Here is a 27,530-nt window from a genome sequence, read left to right on the forward strand (position 1 = left end):
AAACAAAAAACAAAAAACCAATGGATCTTTCCACCTTGTCCAAGACCTTCGCCTCATCAACATGGCCATTGTCCCCATCCATCCTTTGGTTCCAAATCCATACACCCTTTTATCGCGAATCGCTGCCTCAGCCTCCCACTTCTCAGTCCTAGATCTCAAAGACACATTTTTTTCTATCCCTCTGGACCCCTCCTCCCAAGATTTTTTCGTCTTTACCTGGACGGACCCATACACAAGACATTCTGAACAACTCACTTGGACAGTTTTGCCACAAAGCTTCTGAGATAGTCCCCATATTTTTGGACAGGTCCTAGCTCAGGACCTCAAACAGTTTCATCATGATCACTCCGAGTCCACCTTATTACAATAAGTGGACGATCTTCTACTCTGCAGTCCCTCGTGGGAACAGTCTCAACTTGACACTGCCTCCCTACTTAACCTTCTAGCTTCCAGAGGTTACCGGGTATCCCCCGTCAAAGCTCAAATCTCTTCCCCTTCTGTCACTTACCTCGGATTCCTTCTATCTCAGCAAAGAAAGTCCATTACCTTAGACAGAAAATGGCTCCTCTCTGACAGGTCACTTCGCTAGCTAAGGTCACCCTTCAAAACCGGCAGGCCTTAGATCTGCTTACAGCCGAAAAGGGCGGCACCTGGTTCTTCCTTCGAGAAGAGTGCTGCTATTACATCAACGAATCCGGCATTGTAGAAACTGACATTACCAAACTCACGACCTTGCCTCCAGCCTCCACTCTGCTTCCAATTCCAACCCATTCTCTTCAATACTAACAAACCCCTTCCTCACCTGGCTGTGGCCCATTGCAGACCCTATAATAATCATTCTTGTCTCTTCTTGCCTTGTATACTAAAGTTTATCAAATCCCAAGTCAGCAAAATCTCTAATCAAACTTTCAACCAGCTTTTACTCAGGAACTACCAGCTTTTAGCCACAGAAGATCCCTCACCCTCACGTAACCTCCACACCACACGCTGAGATGGACCCCTCTCCCCGCTGGAAACAGTTCCTGGAAACACTGGCCGCAGATGCCTGGCTTCTAGCACCTGTATCCTCTTGGCACCATTGGAATCAAAAGGTCCTCGACCTATGGTTACAGGGAACCTTCATTGATTTCTAACCTGAAGAAGTCCACATCTACTCGTCCTTACTGTGGGGAGTCCTATCAACCCTTTCCTCCCAGTCCTCAAGCCCTCACTCCCTTCTCCGCCCCCGTTCAGCAGGAAGCAGTCAGAGAGAAAGCAACGTCCACAACCCCATAGAGGAGAAAGGGGGGAATGAAGGGCCCCCACCCATAAGATAGCCAACTTCCTGCTTCTCTTCCGGGTCTTCAGCTCCCGCCGGAGCCACCTGAAGCCCAGTCACCTCTCACTCCCCTCCCACTCCCAGCACCTAGCCAATAGCCACCAGCCCCATAGAAGTGACACCTCAATCAGCTCATGTCCCTTCCTATATAATCCAGCATCTTTCCCTAATAAAGCGGAATTCTCCGGTGAATTGTTGCTGTGTGTTGCTCCTTCCTTTCACTGTCAATGTTCTATTCTTGGCCTGTGTAATGCTTACAAATATGTACTTTTGTGGTAAATCAGTGTGAGTCATACATTTTGGATAAAAGTATTTTTATGTGTATGTGCAACATTTCCTTATAAAAAGGTTTTGTTCTGTTTTGTTCTTAAAATGTGAGTGCTTATCAAGAATCTCTAACTTGGAATTGTGAGCTCTGACAAGTTGTGGTGCCAGGAGAACTGTAAGGATGTTCCACGAAGCACCCAGCAGCTGTCCCCTTAAGCCTTCCCTCCCTATTGCCAGAGGTAAAGAGAGGATCATAGGGCTTTCCTCTTTTATTTATTAATATGGTGAATTGGTATTTCTAAATATTAAACTAACTTTGCATCTCTTTAAAAACCACATTTGGTGTAGTGTATTATTCTTTTTATATACTGCTGGATATTATTTTCTAAAACTTAGGGATTTTTGCAACCATGTTCATGAGGCATATTTATCTTTAGTTTTCCTTTTTTAATAACCTATCTGGTTTTAGTATTAATGTAATACTGGCCCCTCATAAAATGAGCTGGGAAATGTGCGCTCCACTCCTTGTTTCTGAAAGAGTTGTGCAGAAATGTATTTTCTTCATTATATATTTGACAGATTAACCAGAAAAGCCATCTGGAACTGGAGGGTTATATTGTGGGAATTTTTTCAATTACAAATTCAATTTTTTAAATAGATATAAAGCTATGCAGATTTTCTATTTTTTGTCAGCTCTAGAAATTTGTATCTTCACAGAAGTTATTTCATCTAAGTTGTTAAATTGATTGACAAACTTCTTGGTAGCATTACCTTATTGTCCACTTGACATCTCTAAGATGTGCAGTGGTGTTCCACATTTATTCGTTATATTGGTCCTTCATGGGGTTTTATTTCTCCTGTTTTTGTTGATGAGTATAGCTAGAAGTTTATTGTTGTTATTTTCAACAAACCAGCTTTTAGTTGCATTGACTTTTATCTATTGCTTACATGTTTTCCATGTAATTGATTTCTACTCTATTATTTCTTTCCTTCTGTTTATTATTGTTATTAAAATTTGCTCTTCTTTTTCTAGCTTCCTAAGGTAGAAGCCTCATTCATCAATACTGTACTTTGGTTCCTTTCTAATACCAACCTTAAAGATAAATTAGTTGATAGTGTCTTCAAGTCTTCTGTATACTTACCGGTTTTGTTTACTTGCTTTATCAATTACTTAGATAGAAATGTTGAAATCTCCAACTGTAATTGTGGACTTGTCTATCTTCTCAGTTCTGCAAGTTTTTGCTTCATGTGTTTTCCAGTTCTGTTACTAGATTCATATATTTAGAATTAAGTCTACTTGGACTGACCCTTTCATCATTTTCAAAAATTTCTCATTATACCTGGTAATTTCCCTCTTCCTAAAGTCTATTTTGTCTGAAAAATATAGCCACTTCTGCTTTCTCATTATCCATATTTGCTTGGTATATCTGTGTCTAACTTTTCACCATTGATCTCTTGGTATCTTTAGGTTAAAGTCAGTTTATTGTAGATAACATTCAGTTGGGTCTTACTTTTATCCAGTCCAACAATCTGCTTTTTCTTGGAGTAGTTTACACTCAATATGGCTATTAACATGGTTGGGTTTAAGTCTGCCATTTTGTCATTTGTTGTTTATTGTAACATCTCTCTCTTTTGTTCCTTATTTTCTCCTTTCTTGTCTCCTTTTGGATTAATTGGGATTCTTAGTATTATCTTCATTTTTTTATTAATGTCTTATTAGTTATACTTCTTTGTCTTAAATTTTTAGTGGCTTCTGTAAGGTTTACAATATGCATCTTTAGCTTATTCCAGTCTACACTCAAATAATATACCAAATTATATATAGCATCTGTATATTTCCAGTCCCCCTCTGTTTTGTGTGTGTGTGTGTTTACTATGTATTTTATTTCTGCATATTTTAAACTCTACAATACACTGCTATTTTTGCTTTAAAATCCAATTATATTTGAGAGAAATTGGAAATGAAAATAATTATTTTGTACTTACCTACATGCCACCTTTGGCATTTCTTTATTCCTTTGTGAAGATCCAAATTTTGTGTTATTATTTTCCTTTGTCCCAAAGAACTTCCTTTAACATTTCCTATAGGGCAGAACTGCTGATGGGGAATTCTCACTGCTTTGGCTTTAATTGAAAAATTCTTTATTCTATCTTCATTCTTAAGGGAGATTTTCTTTCACTGATTACAGAATCTTAGAATGACATTTATTTTTTCAACCCTTCAATAAAATTCTACTGGCTTCAAGTTTGCATCGTTCTGATGAGAGTTCTGTGAATATTGTTACTCTGTACATAATCTATATGTTTCCCCTCTTGATGCTTTTATCACTGGTTTTCAACAATTTGATTATGATGTGCTTTGGTGTGGGTTTTCTTTATATTCATTCTGCTTGGGCTATATTGAGCTTCTTGGATCTATGGATTCTTTTTCATGTTTCTCCTTTTCTGAGATTCCTGCTAGACATATGTTAGACATGCACTTGTCCACAGATCACTGAAACTTTGTTCATTTTTGTCGCCTTTTCCTCTCTGTGCTTCAATTTGAATGGTTTCTGTTGAAATTCAACTTCACTGATTTTTTCTTCTTCAGTGTCTAGTAAGCTATTAATCCTATTTAGTGAAATTTTAATTTCATATATTTTTATCTCCAGAATTTCCATTTGGTTCTTTTTTTCATCTTACATTTCTCTCTTAATTCAATGTTTCCTTTAAATCTTCAACAGATGAATAATAGCTTTTTTAAAGGCCTTGAAGGCCATGATCTGTCATTTTTGCTTCTGTCTCTGGATTTTTCTCCTGGCTGTGGGTCACATTTTCCTACTTCTTCAACTGTCTGCTTTCCCAACTGGTTTTAATTGATGCTGCCCCTGTGAATATTATGTTATAACTTTCAGATTTTGTTGTCTTGCTTTAAAAGGTGTTAGAAGTTTTTCTAGCAGGCAGTTAAGCTACTTGTGGAACAACTGAGTATGTTCAAAGCCCTGTGTGGAAGAAGGGCTTCTGGACCACTGGGCCAAGGCTGAAGTTTGACAGGGACAGTCCCACTAGTTGTCCCCAAGCAGCAGTGTGGCTCTGCAGCAAAATGATGGTTTGTCTTCTTAGACTTAGGAAGGCAGTAAAGACTTGAAGCTGTTTGAGCCTTGCTAGGAAAAGGGGTCCAGGCATGGCTCATAATGACAAGTAACACAGTGCTTCTCCAGCTCAGCCAGGGTGTGATGAAATCTGTATTTCTGAATGATGCAAGGGTTCATGTAATGACATAAGCAGAAGAAAATCACAGTACTAACTGGTTAGACATCTAGTCAGCCAGCAAACCTTTACCAAATACCTACAATTATCTGTACTATGCCAGGTGCTGGTAATGCAGAGAAAGATCATATATATTTCTTGTTCTCAAGTAACTTAGATAGGAACAAGTAAGTTTAGTATTCTAGTAAGTATAAATTTGGGGTGAGCATGGCACAAAGAAAAACTTGACTAGGGGCTATAGTGAACAAAAAGGTTTTTGAAAGATTACATGTGAACTCATTATAAACATTAGGTAGGTGCTGCACAGGAGACAACAGAGGAAAGAACCTTCCAGGCCAAAGAGTAGTAGCAGAAGCTAAAATAAGGCATCATTAAGGAGCATGATGGACTCAAGGAACTGCAGACATGCCCACACAACTGACATGCCAACACTGTCCCCAAGCCTGAGCACATCCTGAGACATCCTGTGCTTTGAATGAATGATGAATGAGTGAGGTACACAGTGGGGAAGAGCACAGCTTCGGAGTCAGAGTTTATGTGCTTGCCAAAACCAGAGATGGCTCCTATCTTTAGGCTAGGCCTATTTTTTGGCTCTTTTTAAATAAACTCTATTATATAAAATACCTAGAGTAGTGGAACTCATAGAGAAAGTGAAATGGTGGTCGTCAAGAGGCTAAGGGGAGAAGGAAATGGAGAGTCGCTATTTGATCGGTATAAAAGGGTTCCGGAGATCGGTTTCACCTAATAGGAATATACTTGACACTACCAAGCTATATATTTAAAAATGCAACAGATCCCAGAAATGGGTTGCTTTAATTTGTCTTATTTCTCTCAGACTGTTCAAGTACAGTTGGACAATATCCATCATATCATAGACAAATTTTCACAAACGCCTAGGGTGCCTAAATGGTTTTCTTGGCTTCACTGGAGATGAATGGTAATTATAGATTTGCTTTGTTTATGTCACCGTATTCCTATTATGTTAATATGTGAGCGCAAGTTAGTTAGTAGTTTAAAACCTATACATGCTTAAGGTACTCTACAAGAAGATATGTCAAAGAAATAATCAATCCTCCCATGTTTTCTTCCATATGCTACATCTATAGCTTTTCTTCTTCCTTCCTAATTACAACCCTTAAATAGAACTCGTGCCCCATATCGAATTTACTGAGTATCATAATTCCTCCAGGTGGTAAAGATACCTCAAGACAAGTGCTGGGCATAGAAGCCACAGGGCATAAATCTGCAAAGAAGTAAAAAGCTAACCTTTTCAAACAAGATGGCTTCTATCCCACTTACCAACTTTACATTTCCCTGTATGGCCCTGGAAGATGACTGGTTAGCCAGAGATGGGTAAGATTCCTAAAGGGAGGAACAACCTAAGACAGGCACAGTCGCAGGGGGGCCATCAGGTGAGAAATTGGGGATCAACAGAGGTGAGGCTCAGAACCTCACCCCCCCTGTTTTGAGAGAAATCTTCTGCATCCGTGGATGTTTTGCTGCCCTTGTCTAGCTTGGATTAATACTTAGTCCATAGGCACACACCTGATCATCTACATTTGCCCTCTTACAACACTAAACTATGTTTTCTACCTTTATCTTGCATCTACCTACCACTTCAGCATTTTATTAAAAATAAAAATAATAATAATAATAAAGGGAGAAATGTGGGATCCACATATAAATCAAGTATAAAAATCAAACGAATATTCATATTTGACCTGATTGTTTATAGTTCATAATGCGTGATCAAAACCGAAAGTTTTTGTGATGAATGCCCTTGTACTGTTCACCATGTAAGAACTTATTCACTATGTAAGAATTCGTTCACCATGTAAGAACTTGTTCGTTATGCTTCAGAAGATTGGAGACTGACGAGAATTAGGCTTGAGATGGATTAATGATTGTGCATTGAGCATTGACCCCCCTATACAGAATTTTATTGTTGTTAACAACCATTTGATCAATAAATATGAGAGATGCCCTCTCAAAAAAAAAAATGCTTCAGGTGAGAATTTTCAGGTTATTTTCCCACAATTAAAAAGTTTTTAAATAAACAAATAAATAAGTCCCCGAGTTACTTAGATTAGGAAAGGGCTATTCTGTCTATATTCTCACATGGGTGATACGGATCAGAAGGTCCTCTCAGATGTGAAACCTCCGCTGGTTTGTGAACTAGACAATAGGAGGTTTCAGTTTGTGGGCATCTGCTTTAAAGTGGGAGAGGTTTCTGACTCCTTCCAAAATCTTTTTTAGGAAATGACTGGCCAAAGTGAGATCCCATCGTAAGTCCATTACCCCCTGGGTCTGTCACTGGTCGGCCAGTCCTTTCCCTTTTCCGGCGGTACCCAGGGTTGGTCCAGAGAAGCTGAGGAAGGTGAGTCCAGCGCGGAAGGAGAGGGCGGCGCGCTGAGATTCTGGGAAGGGGGGATGGCCGGCCGGAAGGTGGTCTAAGGGAGGCGCGAACTGCGTCTCTGTTGCCTGGAGACAGCGTGGGACGCCGTTGCCTGGAGACGGCCCTTGGCCCTGCACCCAGCGAGTGCCAAGAGCGCAGAGTTGCAGCGGACGCCCAGGAAGGCATGGCGGGTCGCCAGAAGGAGAAGGTGATCCCGGACGAGGTCCATCAGAACCAGATCTTGCGGGAATTGTACCTGAAAGAGCTACGAACCCAGAAACTGTACACTCAGTATCATGTGAATCCCCTCCGCAAGGGTGAGAGGCGCCGCTGGATGGAGGAAAGGGTGGGGTGGGGGGCGCCCCGGGGGATGGAGGAGCCGTGGGGGGCAGGGCACAGCAGGAGACGCTTCTCTGACCTCACCTCTCTTTCAGGAACTATGACTGCGGGGGGCGTCTTGCCCCCCTTCACACCAAATATGGCAGACATGAAAATGTACACACGTCGCGATTGAATAATATATTTGTTGTAAAAAACGTTGAAAGACTTTTTATAACTTTGCTGTGGAAATAATTATACTTAGCAGGGTTTTATGTTTTGTTTTGCTTGTGTTTTGGGTTGTTGTTAATAAGCTTAAGTTTTTTTCTTTTTTCAGGTTTCTGATAGTGCCTTAAACCTTCAGCAAGTTCAGGGGTGGTAGACTCAGGGTCCATGCTGCCCCCTTGATGAAATGGCCCTGTCCTCCACTCCTCTCACTGTGCACATTCCTTGGGTGGGCTCATCGGGTACCATAACATCAGCTCCCCCTGAACGCCACAGAATTGCAAATGGAGCCCAAACACAGGCAGCCAGCCACCTCTCAGCTCCCTTCCCCTGGATAACCCACAGGTACCTCAGACCCACCAGTTCCAAAACTGGGCGCATCCCGCACCCCTCCCCTACCTGCTGTTACTCCAGAGAACATTGTTTTAGCAAAAGACACAGCAACCATTCACTCTTTCAAGTTAGAAGCCTAGGAATCATCCTCAGTCTGTCCCTCCCTGGCCCCACCCATCTCAGTAGTCACAGTCATGTTTACTACTTCACATGTCTCTCACCAGCCCTTGCCCATGTTCCCACCTCAGTGACAGACACTACCATGCATAGGCAGGCATCTCCATCTCTCCTGGCTGAATTCTGCCCTCTAAGTAGTTCTTGAGTCGGCCTCTCTCTCCATCCTCACCTACTAAGCCTCAGCAGGGCCCTGCTCGCATCCTGGGTTGATCTGGTGGGCATCTAACTTCTCTCTTTTCCTCTAGACCCTCCCCGACACCACCCCTGGCTAGAGCTGTGCTAAAGGGCCAGGTGGATCCTGCCAGCCCTCTGTAAAAGCTTGGGTGGCCCCACAGCTTCTGAGGAGGCGTTAAACCCATCAAACATTAAGGGCCCAGTGGATCTGGCTCTGCAGCCCACACAGCTTCCTCCGACTACCCCCCCCGACACACACACACACCGTTCCTTGAATAAACAGTTCAATGCCTACACTGCATCAGCCACAGGCTCCCTTCTTTCCCACCCTATCTACAGAAATGGATTTCCTCAATCCATCACCAGTCCCTACGTCTTTAACTTCATTCACAAAGGTCCTTCACCCAGAACTTCTCACCCAACTCCTGAGCCTAATTGGCTATAGTCCACCAAAACCTAACTATGTAGGAAAATATTATGTCATTTTTTAATAAAACTTATATATACTTTAGGTGTACAACATGTTTTGATACACAATGACATGATTACAATAGTCAAGCTAAGTAGCCATGTGTGTGTGGTGAGAGCGCAGGAAATGTAATGTCATCATTTTGCTCATAACTAACCTGGTTTTCCTTGGGAATCCCCAACACTAATTTCAGGAAAACAATTTCAGAACATCCATTTCTGTTTAAACTTGGTCCATTCCAACAGTTTAAACTAGCTTGAGGCAACATTCAGGATTCCTAGGAAAAGTTCTGGTCTCCCAGCTCATGTCCTTGGGCACATGTTTAATATGATCCATGGGGTAGAGTGAGAATATATTAGAACTTGTTTTTGTTTACTTTAATATATAAAGAAAAAAATTATTCTTTGTTAATAGACTGATAATAGTACACAGAGACTGTATGAATGTACATCTAGTAGATGCATGCTCAGAAGTGTTCGCTGGTAGGAGTTGGAGGTTAAAAACACTCTGGAGACCAGCTGGTTCCCCGTGGTCTCTGCTCCTTTCCTACTACTCTCCACCTAACTCACTCCATTCAAATTACTTGGGCCTTCTTGATGTTTCTCCAACTCGCCAAGCTCTCTCTTGGATTCTTCCCACCTATCCCCACACAGTGCCTTTATCAGAGACACACCACACACACCCCACCATCAATTCCTTGCCTGCATAACCTGCTTTATTGTTTTGCATTCTCACCTATATTTGCCTGACATTATTATTTGTTTATTGTCTGTGACCACAAATAGAATGGGAGCTGAATGGATGTCTATGTATTCTGCACCTCTGGTATCACATGGCCTGCTGGATATATATCACTCTCTAATTTTGTTTGGCTGCATCAGTTGTTGTCTACACCTTCTAGACTAGCACTGTCCCAAGAAACATTCTTCAATAATGAAAATGTTCTCTATCTGTGCTGCCCAAAATGGTAGCCATTAGCCACATGTGGCTATTGAGCACTTGAAATGTAGCTAGTATGACTGAGGAATGAATTGTTGGTCACAGTTAATTTTAATTATTCAAATTCAGGTAGCTAGATATGGCCAGTGCCAGTGTTTAGAGCAGGCCAGTGTTTAGAGCAGGGAGTGAGTGTATTAACATGAACCTGTGATGTTTTTTCTTCTCTAGTTCACACAATTACCAGAAAGCCCATGTCTTGGCATGATCACCTGGAGGAACCTGCAGATGGTAAGCCCAGGTTTGAGATACCAGTGAGACAGAGCACAAAGAGGCAGTTGGCTGGAGAGACCTCGCAGGGTAGTGTTACCTTGGGGTGAGCATCAGCCCTCTGCTTTGACTATCTGGAAACTGGACCCCCAGCTCATGTCCCTTGGGCACATGATTAATAGGAGCCATGGGGTAGAAACAAACTAATGAAGCCCACAAGAGGTTGGCAAGCTCAACCATACCACCAGTTTACTAACTGTCAAGCCAACAAAAATGTTCCCAATGGCCTTCATTTGCATTCATTCAGTCATTCAGCATTTAGCTGTCAGTGGCACAAGTTCTGGAGTCATAGTAAGTTCATACTAATTCTGGTTCTGGCACTTATTAAACTGTGAATTTGGGCAAGTTTTTTTTTAAAGACTTAATTTTATTTTTAATAGGCAAAACATGTACGTAGTTTAAAAATCAGAATGACATAAAATAGTGAAAATTCTGTTTCCTTCACTCTCCTAGATAACCACTTGAGTTAGTTTCTTGTTCATAGGAAGCATGATTGGGCAAGTTTTTAAACCTCTCTGAGCATCTCTCTTTGGGTCACTGTGAAGATTAAATAAAATAAGTGCATCAAACACAAATATCTGGTACATGGTGATCAGGAAATGTCCTTACTTTCATTATTACCCTGTGATAGTCACTGTAATGGGCTAGAGGGCAGGGAGCTCATACTGTAGTGAAGGAGACAGAGTAGTAAGTAGACAAATAAGTAGAGAGTAAGATTGGGGGCAATTGCACAGAAAACAGGTGCCTAAGTCAGACAGTAGAGTTCTGGGGAGTCTTCTTGGAGGAGGTGATAACAGGGTGAAGTGGAATATGTCAATGAGAAGACTATGCAAGGACATTCTGACTTAAAAGGAAAGGCACAGAAACAAAAGACATCTGCAAGAGGTTTGGCATGCATGCAAAATCCAGGGGACAGGGGTCATGTTTGGAATGAAAGAATAGAGGTATTTGCTGGAAAGCTTAATCCTTCTAGGCAAGCTTTCCTCCTTCCCTCTACCTTCTTAGAGTAGACTTTGATGGAAGAAAAATTTATATAAGAGGACAAGGTGGGAAGTTGTGTGTGGGGGCTTGGGGGTAGGTGGAGGGAAGATCTCATAGCATAGTGAAGACAGACAAGTGAATAAACTAACAGCAATATTAAGAACATAAGGTCAATATCTGTGGTATCAAAAAGCCAGGAGTTTATTTCTAGCTGCCTTGTATTAAGAATAAACTGAGCCCGATGCCAGGTCCTTTATTCTTGTTCCTTCCTTCCATTCTCAGTCATCTTGCTGAGGTAGACATTTCCCTCCCATTTTACGGAAGAGCAAAGCGAGGCTGGAAAAGTAAACCACCTGTCAGGCTGGAAGTGGAAGGGCCAGGAATGTCTACTGCAAAGCCCAGATTCTTCCTGTTGTCAAACTGCCTCTCCCAAATTGGGACTTGATAAGGGAGAAATTGAAAATGAAATATTTTTAAGTCCTTAAGCTATGGAGTTACAAATATACCTGGTGTTGGCAGCCATAGTTATTTCGGTACAGAGGGATTTGACCTCCCTTCTTACAGCCCTCCTCCTCATTCTCTTGGCCACTGGCTGAACCCACTCACCTCAGGGCCTTTGTTCTTGCTGCCTATGTAGTGCTTTGCCTCTGCCTCCTTCTCAGGGCTGGCCCCTTCTAGGTGTCCAGAGGTCCCCCTCACCTGTCTAAGAAGCCACGCTATCCCCGCACGCCATGCCAACTCCCTCCTCACAGCCTGCATCACTGTCTGCCACCACTGGGTTTGCTTGTATACTTGTATATTGGGTCCCCTGTCTGCCCACCTGGACCACAAGCTCCAGGAGCAGGGACCATGTCTGTCTCACTACGCTCTACCTCCAGGACCCAGAACAGCACCTGGCACAGTTTGTGCTCCACAAGTATTTGTTGAATAATGAGTGGCGGAACCAGACACCTGTCACAAGGCCTAGGTGGACCTTGAGGCCAGGTGCTCTGCCTCTGAGGAAGCAGTGGCCAGAGTAAAGGGCACAAGACCTCTTTTTAGCCCCAAAACCTGACTCCTTCATAACTCATGCCTCATCTGCCAGACAGGTTTCTGAATCTTATTCACCATGCTGCCCAGGGACCAAGAAAGAAATATGTGGAGACACAGACTGAAAGCCAAGAAATTGGATGGGACTCAGAGCCCTTGGTAAGTGTGGCTCCTTTACTTAGGAAGCATAGGGGCAACAGAGGAGGTGGCTAAGAGACACGATGCGGAGCTGGACAGCCTGAGTTTGAATTCTGGCTGCCACTACCAGCTGTGTGAGCTTGGGTAAGTTATGAAGCTCTATTATGACTCAGTTGCCTCGCTGTTAAAAGGAGATACTCCCATGCTTTCCTCGTAAGGTTGTGATGAGGATTGATGAGGTGGTATTTGGGAGGTGCTTAGGACAGTGCCTGGCACACACTAAATACTACACAAGTGTTGATTAAACAAAGGTTGCTGATGACAGATTGCTGCACTGTGCTCTACCAGTTATTAGTATGGTGGTCTCGGGCATGTCACTTAACACCTCTAGGTTCTGTCCCTTATCTGTAAAATGGGAATGTAAGCAACAATGCTCCCCTCATCTGATGGGAAGGGCACCTCTAGCCTGCCAGGAGCCTGGGGAATGGAATCTTTACCACATTCACCCTGAATGATGGGCTTCTGTTGCCAAGGAAGAAATGCAGAATTTTGTACAGACAACTTGCAGAACTTTCTGCCACACTTGTTTTTAACTCTGTGTCATTTATCACACTGAAGGTTTTAGTTTTTAAAGAGTCAATGTGCTCATCTTGTCCATTACATTATCTGGGCTTTGTGCCTTGCTTAGGAATACACTGAACACCCAGAGTTACTGAACAAATAACTATCCTTCTGTTTTTCCCTAGTAGTCGTTTTTTTTTTAACACTTGGCTTTCAGCCCATCTGTGTATTTTGTGCATGATATGAGGTTAGAGACCCCTTTCCTCAGCTGTATCAAGACTTCCTCCATTACCTCATATCGCTGAGACCTTTCACACCCTCTGTCCTTATATCTACTGCCCTGCAGCCTGTCCCCTGATGCCAGCCATACTCCAAGGACAGCAAGTAGTCTTCATCTTGAAGGACTAGTCATCCTTCAGGGCAGCTCAGGAGTCACTTCTTCCATAAAGTCCCATTAAGGGACTTCCGCCCCCTGGCACCTCCCCCTGGTGCCTCTGTACTGCCAAGTGCCTCCTGTGGCAGCATTCAACTCAACTCAGCAAATCAGTGTAACATGATGGCTCTGGAGCTGGGCAGCCTGAGTTCAAACCCCAGCTCCACTACTTTCTAGCTGTGTGACATGAACCTCTCAACCTCCATTTATCCACCATAAAATGGGATAATAATAGTAATACTTGAAGATGTGTTGTGAAGATTAACTGAAACCATGTATATAAACTACTTGGGACAGTACCTGCACGTTGTAAGTGCTCAATAAATGTGGGCTTCTATGATGCCCATGACAACCGAGGACCAGCAGGTGCTTCTCTTGGCCCCTTGGCTTGATCCCAGTTGTCTTCATCCACTGAGTAAAGGGAAGTGTGCTCCCTTCCCAGGAGTGCCACACACCCTGTAAATCTGTTTCTGCTGCAGGGGACTGGCCTTCCCTCCCATTTGCACAACTCTAGTCTAGGGCATGTGGCTCTGCTGCTGGGCTCCTGCATGGACCTTGGAATAAATGGCTCAGTAAGTCAGGGTTTATCAGTGAGGAGGAGAGCAAGAAGCTGCTCATTTGCAACAGCTCCTCTTCAGAAACGCGCATCGCCCTGGAGAGAGGAGACCGGGAGGTGGGGAGAGGACTCCAGCCAGAGCCTGACCACCTTCAGGACCACCGAGCCCACGAGAGAGAGGCACGGCTGGGCATCTGGGGAAGAGACGAATGCTCAAGGGGAAGGAGGAGCATGGCGGGGAGGTGTCTGACTTGGAGTGAAAGAAGAAAAGGAAGAGGAAGGTTGTGATGAAAATCATCCAAGTCAGATCAGTAGGCAACTGAGAAAACTATTTCAAAGCACAAGTAATTTAACTCACTATTCTTGATTTTCTTAAGAGTACAGGCCAGGCTCCCATGGGCCATGCTCAGTAAATACCTCTTAGCCTCCGGTCTCCTAGTAACATTTGGTGGCAATGTATCCTTTAATCGCACAGAGTAGCTTCTGTGAGATTCTGTATCAGTGCTCACCCTTACTCTGGTCTCCGGGTAACTACTTCAACAACATTCATTCTTTCACTCAGCAGATATGTCCTGAGTCCCTAGGGTGTGCTAGGAACTGTTCTAGGTGCTGGGGATGTGTGACTTCAACAGCTACGGCCCTGCCCTCGCAGAGCTTATGTTCCAGTGGGGAAGGTGCATAGGCGCCACCTCCGACGCAGGCAGTGGGACAGTGAAGCTAGCACGTTTGCATCGGTTTTTCTCATTCAGTCCTGCAACTCTTTTGACATAAAAGTTGTTCCACAGAGTAGCAAGGAAAACCACCAGTGGCCATACATCAAGAGGATGGGGCCTGATTCAAGCCCAGGGGCATCAGACTTCAAACCCAGGGCTCTCCGCCTTCCCCACAGGCTTCCTTCTAACTCCTGCCTTCTCTCCAGGTCAACCCAGAACGCGATGACCGCAGGCTGAACCACTTCAGGGTCTACAGTGACGTCACCCTATACAAGGCTAAACTGTGGAGCTTGGGAGAGGACGACCGCCGCAAGTAGTACACCAGCGGCAGTGCCAGCCCTGTCTTTAGTGCCCTCTGTGGCAGCTGCCCAGATAGAGAAGGACTGCTTTAAAGCTTAGGTCTGACTTCCTATATGAGTCTCCCATTTCTCCTTTCTGCCCAAGTCCACTGGTTCAAATCCTTAATCTTATAAACGAGTGAGAGAATTCCAGTTAAAGATGGCAAATCAACATCCCTCTGCCTTCCCAGGTCCCAGCAAAGGATAATAAAAGGACAAGAAAAAGGTATGAATCCACAACAGGGAGATTGGGAAAGAAACTAGCAACCAAGAAAACACCAGGCATGTTTAGAAGATAGAAAGCTAATGGAAGAGGGTGGGAGAAACCACAAACTGCGAGCTGAATGGGATACCTCCCAGCATAGAGCCCACACCTCCCGGAACTCTGGAGAGAGGTTTCAGGAGCCCAGACAGAGGGCAGTGAGGCAGCAAATGGAAATGGACATTGGTAGGGAGTCTGCAGGGAGTCCCACTCGAGGCACACCAGGCAGCAAATGGAAATGGACATTGGTAGGGAGTCTGCAGGGAGTCCCACTCGAGGCACACCAGCAGGCATGTAACATCTCACACACTGGAGGTTTTTCTTGGAAAAATGGGGAAAGGCGAGGGTTCAGGGACACTAAGTAAACACAGGGTAGGAGTGAGGTGTGAGGCTGTATACAATCAATGAATATCTGAGAAAGGAAGGTTGAGCCCCTTACTCACACATATATTGCATTTTTACTCTGGGCTTGAAACTGGTGGGTCCTCTCTGAACAAACCAAGCAGATCTAAAGAACCCCCCCACCCCACCACACACACACACACACACACACTCTCACTCACTCACACTCTCTCTCACTCACTCACTCACTCACTCACTCACTCACTCATTTGAAGGTCCTATAAAGAAAGAGCCAGGGAACATCAGGTGAAGAACACATGCAGATGCTGGGCGAGTGGTGTGCCCAGAGAGCAGGGTGCTCCCTCCACCCAGCTCTGTGCATCTCCTCCACTTGGCTGTTCCTGAGCTGTGCCTGCAAAGGTGAAGCCATGTACTGCTGAGGTTACTCCTGCCTTTGGGACCTGACAAGACCAAGAAGCCCACAAGCCTGAGTGGCCTTGCCCTGGAGGCACATTCATACAGTTCAATGATGCACTAGCCTTATAATGACTAGAAATCTAGACATGGGGATCTAGAAATGTGCCAGTATCTCTTAACTATTATAATCCTTTTGCTATAAGGGATCTGTAGTCAAAGACCAGGGGACAACTTGTGAAAGATACTGGGGCTTTATCCCTGGTTCCTGCCTCCTAAATCCTTTATAATTTCCTAAGTGAAGGGGTGATAGGAGTGTCTTTCGTTCTAATGAGGCAACCTTGGCAGCCTCTAGATAGCTTCAGGATGGGGGCTGCTCGCCAGGAAGACCAAGCCTTAAGTAGGAACTTGAACTTTTCAGCCTCACCCCAACTCTGGGGAGGGAAAATGGGCTGCAGATTGAGCTACTCACCTATGATCAATGATGTAGTCAGTCATGCCTGCATAGTGAGACCTCCATTAAAAACCCTAAATTTACAGGGTTTGGAAAGCTTCCAGGCTGGTGAGCACACTAAGGTGGCAGGAGGGTGGCATGCCTGAAGATGGCATGGAGCCTCCGGCCACCCTTCCCCTCCAGACCTTCAAAAAAGTTAAAATTAAGATAGCTTTGCATGGATTCAGCAAGGTCATTTTTATGGTACTGCACTACTGTGTAAAGTGGGGACTGCCTGTGTGTGCACTTTTAGATACATCAGGAGTCCAAAGTAATGGTTCTTTTTCTTGGTAATTTGGGAAGGAGGTGAAGGCAGATGAGGGGTGGGTACAGGGACACGAGCACTTCCAGAACTACCAGCTTTGTGAGGAAATGGGACCAGGGACCTAATCTGTTATATAATTTACACTAGCTCATAAAATTAGACTTCGTATCTCTGCATATCAACTAATCTATTTTTCTATGCTTTCCTCAAATTCATGAAGATGTCACATTTTAAAAATTTTGTCAGACTACTAAAAACCCATTGTTAAATGCATAAGAAAATGAAAAAGCAGTAACTAATATTGAGTAGACTGAAAAATTTTTGTGTATTGAACATAAAAAGCAGCGCTTGCCTTTTTGAACAACTTGCTATAGAGCAAGAGTCTTTTCTATGCCACACTTGGCAAACCATCTCACGCCTTTCTAAGTTTGGATTCACTTACAACATTGTATCATTTGTACTTTCAATTTAAAAAAATATCTCCAAGAGTCCCTTTGATGTGAAGTTCTCTGCCTCCTCACCCTTGGTCCTCAGTATATTGCTGGGAAGTCCGCATTCGCTCTCTCGTCCTGCCTACCTAGGCTCTCCAACAGCAGCTGTTCCCAACTCCATATGCTTTTGGTTCAAACTTTACATCCAACCTTATTTTCTCTGCTGCACTTTCCTCTTTGTTGGTCAACTCTTTCAATTACCTACTGTTGTAAAATGCCGTGTGGATTTATCGCTGGGAGACCAGGAAGCAACACAACCACACTGCCATCTGTGTGTGAACAGACATGGTGACCCAGCACCTGGCACCCACAGACTTTCAAAGTGATGGCTGGTCACTAATCATTATGCATCTGATTGTGCATACATATTGTGCATACAAATTACATATTGATTTGTGGACGAAAAAGTTAGCAGCAAAGTTTCTGCTTTCCGCAATTACTCAGTTAAAAATACAATACTTTGGTACCTGAAATGTAAACAGAGTTGAGAAATTGCTATTACTTAATGGCACCTTGAAAACTGAGATCCATGCAGAATGGAACTATGCAAAGTCAGAAAGCTTATACTCAGTGTAGGGAGCTGCGAGGTTCCATCTTTCAGTGGATGGAATTGCATTTTAAAGCGGTGTGATGGCCAATGCTGCCTACAATCTGATTATACTTTGAGGGCTAGAATGGGAGGGGAAATGATGTGGGTTCTATGAAGTGTATCTCTGAAATTAAGGACAGTGATTCTGTTTGCTATACAAAAAAGAGGAAAAAGGTACAGTTTTCAAATCCTTTTTAATAACTTCCTTTTGCCATACCAGTGTGAACTGCTGTGAACCTCTGTTCTTTTTTAAAACCCTCAATCTGTTCCAATTAAAAGTCTCCGATTCTGAGGCTCCTTATTTGAATTATTATGTATTACTCATTCACTTATATTGTACAGATTACAAAAAAATAGGTCAGGATAAAATACTTTTTGGTCTTCTGAAAACATGAGTTTGCTCAGAATTTTGTTAATTACAATTAGTTTACAAAAACTGAATTCATTCTCTTTGTACTAGAAACTCACTAAGGAAACAAGAAACATCCTTTTTTATGTACCAATGATGCCACAAGAAAGGAAACTGTGAAAATAAACTATTTTTTCTGCTTAGGAATATATAGTTCCCAAATATTTCTAGCTTCTTTAAAGTACAATTCCTAAACTGGAATGGAGAGAGGAAGGGCAGGTAAACTGACTATTAACCAACATGCAACATGGCCTACCCACCCACATCCAACCTTCGAACATGTGGCTTGTTCGAAGAGAGTGCCTCTCAAATATGTACCAGCAAGGCTCATCAGACATCAAAGAAAGCCACCCCATCAAAATAATCCTAAGCACATATATATTATTATAAGGCAGGCAATATTCTAAGCATTTCACACACATTAACTCAATGCTGATAAGAACCTATTTGGTAGGACCATTATCATGCCTGTATAGAGATTACGAAGCAAGGAAAATGAACTTGCTGAAGTTAGAGAGTAAGTAAGCTGAGAGCCAGAGTCAAATCCAGCAGTATGGCCCCAGAGTCCATGCACTGACTTCCACGTGGCTCAACGTGAAAAAGGGAGCTCAGAATGGCAGGGGAGAAACTGCAGAGAACAGAATGAGGGAACAGAAGAAAATGCTTTAAAAAAACCCAAACTATATAATTCATATTCTGAGAGACATGATGAGATACTACCTCTGTAGAGTAAGAGTGCTATGCTATGGAAAAGGAACAATTAGAGAATAAAGAACTCTTGGGGGATAAAATAAAAAATGAAAGCCAAAATAAATATTTAATAAAATGATTAGAAAAAAGAATCAAAGAAATCTTTCCAAAGTAGAACTAAAATACAAATTTAGAAGATCATCATCAGATGTTCAAAATGTGACTAACAGGAATTCCAGAGTTAGAACAAAGAAAATAGGAAGGAGATTATCAAATATAATTTCTCAGAACTAAAGAACCTGAATCTTTCCAAATACCCTAATCAAAGAATGAACACCGGCCCACATGAAGGCATGTCATCATGGCATTTCAGATCGCTGGAAGAGGAGTTTCCAGAGGAAAAACAGAACTAGAGTGGCATCAACTTCTCAACGGCAGCCCAAGAGGCTGCAAGACAAAGTGGTGCTGGCAACATTCTCCAGAAAATTCACACCAGCCAGACTAAAGGTAATTGCAAAAATACAAGAGAGAAACGTTCACCTCCACGTTCTTTCCCATGAAGGTACTAGAAAATGGTGTACAAAAGATTTAAACTAAGAAAGGAAAATACGGGACCCAGGAAATAGTGGATTCAATCTAGATGGTCTAGAAGAGATAGGGTGACAGCTGTGACAGGAAAATTACAAGATGGATAAAGTGACGAAGCATCTAAGAAAAAAAGACATAGAAGGAAAATCAGGCACAAAGAAAACTGTAGGGTGATAATTACCTCAAGGAAGAACCACAAAGGAAATTTTGTCATAGTACATCTAGCTCTAATTGGTACTTAAACAATCATAATGATATAAATACTGATTACTGATTTATCTAAGATCATGATACAGCCCTGGAATACAGAGAAGAGAAACTAAGGGGGAGCACATATAAATTAAATCTTCATCTATCATAAGGAAGGCAATCTGGACTCAAAGTCTAAATTACCATCAATAAATAGCAGTACTATTTAACATGTAGAAGTAACTCCGAAATCTTTCCATTTTTGGTTTTTAACCAAGAGTAGATGTCTCTTTGAACATTTTCCTTAGTTTATTGAAAAATTTCTTGCAAAAATAAATCAACAGAATGGATCCAATTGCATTATGAAATCCCAAGCCTTCATTCCTTTCTCCTGGTTCTTTATACAGAGATGCTGCTTAGCGTGTTCTGCTCTTCATTTTCTCTCTTGTTCGTTTTCCAGGTCTCTTCTACAGAAAAAGAAATACCACATGTGGTCACACAGCTGCCTGACCTTCTGCCTCAGGGTCAGGATACACAGGGAAAGAAAGGGGGCAGGTAGGGGTAGGTGAGAGAGGAGGCTGATCTGGCCCCTCACCTGACCCCCTGGCTCACTTACATTTGATCCTTTCTTTCCAGGCCTCTTGAGGCCCTTGCCATGAGCTGTCTTGGCCCGGAAGCTGGATACATCATCATAGCTCTCACGAGTGTTCCACTTGGAGCCTTTCTTCTTTCCCCCAAAACCAAACTTTTGGTTTTTATAGCGTCGTTTGGCATTGGGCCTGGAATAAAGGCAGTTCACAGGTTACCTGTGCACTGCAAATCCTAATGAGTCCTAAGGCCAACAATACCCTCAGCTGGTCTAAGCAAAGCCCCTTAGGCACTACTGTTACCCAGAATCTCATCCTTGGCCCTACATCCTTACTCTACAAACTCCCCAGGCAAGCTCATCTATTTATGGTTTTAAGAGCCAGGAAAGAAAGCAAGAACAAGGAAAGGATCCACATACATCTTGTGGCTCACCACTTACCTTTGGAAAGCTTTCTATTTTAACTAAATTTTGCTGTATCATCCCCAGTTGTTTCTGTTCCTCTCAAGAATATTACATGCAGTTGACATTCAAATGTAACTTTAAAACTGGTCAACCCACAGCAATCTCAAACTCAGCATATCCTAAATCACATGTCATCTCTCTTCTAGACTGGTTTCACCTCCTATATATATATATATACACATACACACACCCTAACTGGAGGTTGGTGGTACTATACCCCTTAATCTCTACAGCTCTCAATTACTGAGCCCTGCTAATTTTACCACTTAATTTCTTCACTTTTTTTTTCTCTACCTCCATTACCACTTCCAGGTCATTATAATAACTTCTGGACTCTATAATAGCTCCCACATCAATTTCCCTGCCTTCCTCAAGTCCATCATTTACACACATACAATTTATTTTTTACAAACACAAATATGACCTGCTCGTGATTTTGAGTAAAGCCCATCAGCGTCTCCCCACTACCTACTGGACAGAGCCCAGGCTTCTCAAAGAGGCAAAGAAACGCTGCCTTTGTAACTCAGCCCAGGTCACCCTCCAGCTACACCTCACGACTCCTTGGTTCACACCATATTCCCAAAGGCTTGCTGTTCCTCACATATAAGCCTGCCATTCTCCTCTCCATGCTTTTGCTCATTTGTGTTCTTCCTTCTTCCCCAAACCTGCGTGTCTCCTGTCCTGGTTCTTATTCATCCTTCAGATCTAAACTCAGGTGGGATTCTCCTCAAGGAAGCCATCCCCAGACTGTGTCAGACATTTCTAAAATGTGCTTCTATACTATTGTCTAAATGCCGCTATCACAGCACCTACTGTATTATACAGAAATTTCTCACTGCCCCCCAGGTCTGGTATCTAGGAATGCGTAAAGGTGAACCAAAAAGAGGAACAATAATACCCAACAATTATCCCTTTTAATCTTCATAATACTATGAGGCACATAAAATTTTCTTTTTCATAGATGAAGAAATTAACATTTAGGGAGGTGATACAACTTGCTTAAAGCTACCCTCCTATGAGTGGCAGGGTCCAGATCAGAACCCTAGTTCTGTATCTTAACCATTACACTGAGAGATGAGGAATCGACTTTTACTGAGCATTCACTTAAAATGTGCCAAATCTTTAAATCACCTCACTTTAATTGTCAAAGGCTGAAATGGCTAAAGGACCCATCATGTCAGCCTTTGCGGCAGGCGGCATCACGCACTCAGCTCTGCAGCTGCTCCTTGGGGAGGTCCTTCCATCCCATACTGGTCAACTGCTTGCCCAGGACACACCACTAAACAAAAGAAAAACACTTCGTACCCCTTTCTCATCTGCTGGCCTTTAGCTCCTTCCTTCGTGGCCCGTGCACCAGGTTTCTGAGTTCCCTCAAGGAAATCCAGTTTATCAGAGAAGCCTGGAGTGAAGAAGTACTTTGATCAGTGCCATTGCATTTTAAAAGCTTAAATTTCAAAAGAAGGTTGCTCCTTACTGAATTGATTTTAAGATGCACTTCTCGCTCCCGGCACCATTCCCAAACCTTAAGTCCAATAGTGCCAAATCCATCAAGGCTCCAGAGCACTTAGGTGTTAGAATTAGCAGGTAGCCCTGCTCCTCGTTATCTTTAGGAGAGAGATACTGACCTTTCTGATATTTCTTAATGGTGTTCATCATATGTGTTTTCTCCCGCTGCCTCTTCTGGAGAACTTCTGTTTGCACCTAGAATGCAGACACACACGTTTAATCCCATCCTAAAATATCACTGCCAGCGTCTACATTCTCTCGGTAACAGGTCTGTGATACCACCCGCACCACTGAATGTTAAAGCCGTGCCAAAGTTATGCTTAGGCTCTAGGTATTCTCAGGGTATCTTCTCAACAACCCAGTAAACATAAATTCTTATCACCCCTGAAACTGAAGCACAGAGTGGTTAAGTAACTTGTCCAATGTGGGTAGACAACAAGCAGCAGCTGCCTTCATAGCCTTCCTCAGGGACACCTGAGAACAGAGCTATGTCCAGACCAAAACGGTGAAGGTACCAGTGGGACCTGGCATGGGTAGAGACCAGGACTACTGAGCTCCCCAGCCCCAAGGCCCACTGGTTGGGAACACCCACCTCACCGGAGTAGGTCACAGCACACTGTGTACCTGGAAGACAGGCTCTGAGCACAGAGACCTGCCCTCTCCTACCCTACTCCCCCATAGCGCGGTTAGCTAGTGCCGCTGTGATTGGTGGCTGCCTGAGTGGTGTAGTTCCAAGAACCAGGAAGGAGCCCACTATATAAGCTGTAACCCTGCCTCAATAAATTAGACCTGCGCCATGAGCCTCGTCTCTGGTGCCTGCTTTTGGGGGGCATCGCCATCCTCACCATCCGGGACCCCTGACCTGACAACAGTCCGAGTCACACAGGGAGAAAGTGAGGAGCAGAAATTCACTCCCAAGCGGTCTGTACTCTTATGCATTACACAACCCTGCCTACAAAACCATAGCAAATTATGTTTAGGTCTACATCCAATTCTCCCCATTAATTATATTTGGGCCAATTAAATATTTAGCCTACTGTTACTAGGCATGAAAGTACTAACAGAAAAAACAATCTCCCCCAAAAAACACAAAAAGCTTTAAGGACAAAAGGAGATGCTTATATTCTGAGGCAGGATTTCTCAGTCTCAACCCTACCAACTGCTTGGACATGATAAGCCTATGCTGTGCTTCACAGGTAGTTTGCCAGCCTCCCTGCCCTCTACTCGCTAGAGTCCCCACCACGATGTGACAAAGAAGAATGTCTCCATTGTCGGATGTCCCTGGTAAATAATATTGCCCCCAGGTGAGAACCACTGCCTTGAGGCTTCCTCAAATTACAAACAGTGAGCTAACAAGCCCAGATCAATTTTTCTTTTTCTGATAAATTATGCTAAACCAATTGCCCATGTCTTTGAGTTGATCTCAGCCATCCACCGATCAATCCAATAAAGCTACAGCAGCCCTTCCGCAGAGGACAGGGCGCTAATCCACTCTGCCTCCACTGAGATGCTCTCAGTGAAATGACTGCAAATGCGGACAGCAGCTCAGCACCCCAGATCAGAAGTGCTTATGTCCAAAATGCTGACAAACTTTTAACACCCATGCTGATCTTCCTCACACTCATTTCTTCACACAACCCTAACTTTAATTCCTGTCATCTGCTTTCTCAGATGACCATGAAATAAAGAAGAAAAAACAAGAAAAGTTTTCATGGTATGGCTGCTCTGGTGTTACATTAGAACTCAGACTTTCATAGCCCAAACACACAGGTGCCGTCTTTTGTCTAAAATTGGATATGAGATTATTCCTTAAAGACTTAATACAGTCCTTATCAACAATATGATTCTTTCAAAAACTTTACATTATCTAGGCCAGTGATTCTCAAGCTAGGATGTATACTGGAATTATCTGAGAAACTCTGGGGGAACAGAAGAAACATACACAGATTCCTAAAGATGCTAAAGCCTAAAAATCTGTTGAAAAATTTCCCTGGGGTGATTTTGCCCTGAGGTCAGGTTTGGACCCAACCCAGCACTATATAGATATGCAAACTGAAGCCCAGAGAGGTAAATGACTGGCTTAGATACCACACTACTGCTGGGGACACACTGGTGCCAAGGAAAGACTGCTCATCGATACTACTACACAAGCCCCACAACAAGAAAATAAACACATGATGGAACAGACCGGTCACAGAACCACATCAGACCATGGCAATCCAGCCTGGCAAACAAAGTCGGCTCATTCTATTCCCACGCATTTTCCTTCTCACCTTCTTTCCATACTTCCTGAGTGCTCGCAGCTGTTTAGCCTTTTCAGACTTCTCCATGGCAGCCTGTTTCACCTGCAGCTTCTGTCGAATCTAAAACACCAAATTTTGTCAGCTTATTATTTGAATCTGGGATGACAAGTAACTAGGGCACACTGGAGCAGGAAAGAGATATTCCTAGCTCTGCAAACTGTGGAGTTCAAAGGACCCTTGTAAACCATCTATTCCAAGCCCTGTGTTTTACACATAAAAACAGCGAGGCCCAAATGCTGGGCACTTTGTCCAAGACACCAAAAGTATCAGGGTGGAGCCAACTGTATCTTGAGGACCACACTTCTTATAGTATTCTCCCCTTCATTGCTAAAAAGTCATCCTTAATACATACCTAAGTGGTGGAGACAGGACTTGAAAGCTACCTTCCCACTCCTGGTGTACTGTTTGTTTCACTAGTTTTGCCAGTTGAAACTACCTTTTCCCATCCCTGCTGTGCACAGACTGAGGTTAGACCGGTGTGCAGCTTCATTTCCCTTCTCCAATATACCACATAAACATTAAAAACTCAAATAGGTAACAGGTGCCTAGGCTTTTCCATCAAACATACACATTTCAGTTAAAGAAAAAGCTGTCAATGTGAATGTACACAGATATGTCTAGGCTCATCTCTAGATAGTTTCCTAAGTACTACTGAGATAAAAGCTCCCTAACGTCAGCTTGAGAGCCAAGGGAACTATTTAAATAGATCTTGTATTAGACTTTGGCAGTACTTTCTCTTCCTTCCAAATTAAAAGAGAACCACTCCTACTTAATTTTAAACTATACTACATCTGAGCTATATGTTAATCCCTCATTTTACAATACTAAGGCTCAGAGAAAAGAAACAATCTACAAGTTACAGCACTGTTGCCTGGCACTGTCAGGACAAGAACTGGTTGTTTTTCTACACACCACATCATGACCATGCCAGCTAAGAAATGCAAAATGTCATCTGTACTTTGGGGACCACACTCTCATTATAGTACCTGTCTTCCCCTTAATTGTTTTAATTAGGAAAAAGTCATCCCTATATTTATCTAATTAGCAGAGGCATGAGTCTGAAGTAGATAACTGAGATAATAATTGTCCTCTGACAACCACGTCCCTTTTTAAGCATTATAGGAGATAAGCCATAAGTCCTGAACATACAAGTACAAAGCCTCGGCTTTCCAGAGAAAATTTTCTGTTTCTTACCTTTTGCATCTGCTGATCAGACTTGGCCATCTCTGCAAAATAATCAGTGGGCCTCTTGGTAGGGATTTTGAGCTGATGGAGGCGGGGTAATACTGCAAGCACTGCGGCCTGAGCCTGACGGTAGCTAAGGACGTAGGACAGTGTGAAGTAAGCTAAAGGAGCAAAGTTTTACATTCCTTCTCACTGCCTCTCATGAGTCATCCAAGGTCAGAAGAACTCTCAATATCTGACTTCCACCAGCAGAAACAAAAACTGTAATAAAACCTCATTTACTGGTATCTAGGAGACATTTAGCTGTCCACATTTTTTAAAAGGTGGGAGGGGTATTGCTCAAAATAAATTAGTTTAAGTGAATCACCACTTTAAAAGTACCTATTATCTTATAAATACCAAGTATGAATTCTTATATAGCCATTAAAAAAAATCATTAGGAACTTTCCATAAGCAAATTTTTGTTCCAATAACTAAATACACAAAACTTTAAAACTGAGTATTTCAAAATAAAATTTAAAAATAAACTGGACTGAATTGTGACTGGTGTACCAAGGGGCTCTTCTCTCAGCCAGGGAAAATCTCCTTTTTAGTCTAAAGTGTCTTCCTCCTTACCCCCAAGTTTAAGATAACTTCTGAAGAGTATGGGCCCACTACTCCCCACTCTCTAGCACAAGGACCTAAAACTTCTCCCACATTTGAAAATAAACATACAAGCTCATCTCCCGCTGGAAGTCATCTTCTGGATCAACAGCTTTCTTATCCTTGTTCTGAGTTGTCGACTGAGGTCCACTTATTTCTGGCACAGGACCCAAGGTCACATCAAGCCTTTCAATCCATTCCAGATCCCTCTTGAATTCTGCTAAACACTGCTTCAGACCATTCTAGAAAATTCAGACACTGAGTTCACAAGAAAGGAATAAGTCAACAGATAAAAATGCTAACCCCAATTCCTGGATAGGTAAGTATAACTCTTGGCCCCCGGTGGGTGGCGTCTTTCCAGGGACGAGAACTCAGTCTCCCAAGCACACCAGTGCCTTGTGCCCATCCCACGTCCGAGCACCCGCGACCAGGCGTCCGAGCTCACCACGTTGTTCACAGCCCTCTTCGGCCCCTCTAGCACCACATTGAGGCCTGCCTTCAGGAGCCCTCGGGAAAACGCATCCTGCAACTGCAGGACACAATCAGTGGTCAATAGCGAGGGAGTGAGACTTCCTCTATCGCGCCAGTCCCGCGAGCTCGACTGACACCTACTTCTCTATCTGTAACAAGAGAATCATCAGAATCTGAGTCCGATCCTGAAAGCGGGGGAGTGTCCATCTCGCAGCGCGCAGGCAGACGCCTACCCTAGGGAGCCAAGCGACCCGAGGCCCGCGAGGCTGGAAAAGAGCGCCTTCCTCCGCTGCGGCCTGCCTTCAGGCCCACTCGCTTTCAGCCCCAATTCCACGCCGCGCCACCACGTGAGCTCGAAACCCCAGCACCAGCTACTCACTGCAGCGGCTGAACTTTCCGATGGGACTTCCGCTTCCGGCAGCAGAACAACACTTCCGGTTTTCAGTTACTATAGGAACCGCTCGGCGTTTGAAAGTGCGACGGTGCGTTCCGTAGGGTTTACTACCCCTGGATACGTGCGTGGTCTGGAGACCCGGAGACAAGAAGCAAAAGGTGGGAGGGGGTTTTTGAGGGTCGTTCGGAGGAGCGGGAAGCCGCGAGGGAGCAAAGGACAGGGGAGAAGCGGAAGCCGCGGTGGTGGGGGCTCCGGGGCGGGGCCAGGGGCGGGGCGGGGCGGGGCGGGGAGGCGTGCTTATCCGCG

The 27,530-nt window shown here is 43.5% G+C and overlaps 3 protein-coding genes across 7 annotated transcripts in view; 2 read left to right on the plus strand and 1 right to left on the minus strand.

Annotated features, from left to right (window-relative positions):
• The first annotated feature begins 7,296 nt into the window (after positions 1-7,296).
• CFAP144 (cilia and flagella associated protein 144) lies at positions 7,297-18,097 on the plus strand. Its single transcript, XM_017676108.3, has 4 exons — positions 7,297-7,546; positions 10,093-10,152; positions 12,257-12,360; positions 14,809-18,097. The coding sequence occupies exons 1-4, from the start codon at positions 7,414-7,416 to the stop codon at positions 14,917-14,919; spliced, it is 408 nt and encodes a 135-aa protein (XP_017531597.1). The 5' UTR covers positions 7,297-7,413; the 3' UTR covers positions 14,920-18,097.
• Positions 17,972-27,203, minus strand: EBNA1BP2 (EBNA1 binding protein 2). Its single transcript, XM_017676106.3, has 9 exons — positions 26,972-27,203; positions 26,805-26,888; positions 26,432-26,601; positions 25,727-25,850; positions 24,503-24,592; positions 22,349-22,424; positions 22,029-22,122; positions 20,289-20,451; positions 17,972-20,139 (listed from the first exon to the last, which is right to left on the minus strand). The coding sequence occupies exons 1-9, from the start codon at positions 27,035-27,037 to the stop codon at positions 20,089-20,091; spliced, it is 918 nt and encodes a 305-aa protein (XP_017531595.1). The 5' UTR covers positions 27,038-27,203; the 3' UTR covers positions 17,972-20,088.
• Positions 27,204-27,210: 7 nt separating this feature from the next.
• The window catches only part of CFAP57 (cilia and flagella associated protein 57), a 63,139-nt gene continuing 62,819 nt past the window's right edge, over positions 27,211-27,530 (plus strand). For all 5 annotated transcript variants that reach the window (XM_073233766.1, XM_037002288.2, XM_037002289.2 and 2 more), the window contains exon 1: positions 27,211-27,382. The gene's annotated coding sequence lies outside the window, so the exon portion shown is untranslated. The remainder of the gene's footprint in view (positions 27,383-27,530) is intronic.

This window comes from Manis javanica, chromosome 4, assembly GCF_040802235.1.
Source record: "Manis javanica isolate MJ-LG chromosome 4, MJ_LKY, whole genome shotgun sequence".
In the NCBI taxonomy this organism is placed as follows: domain Eukaryota; kingdom Metazoa; phylum Chordata; class Mammalia; order Pholidota; family Manidae; genus Manis; species Manis javanica.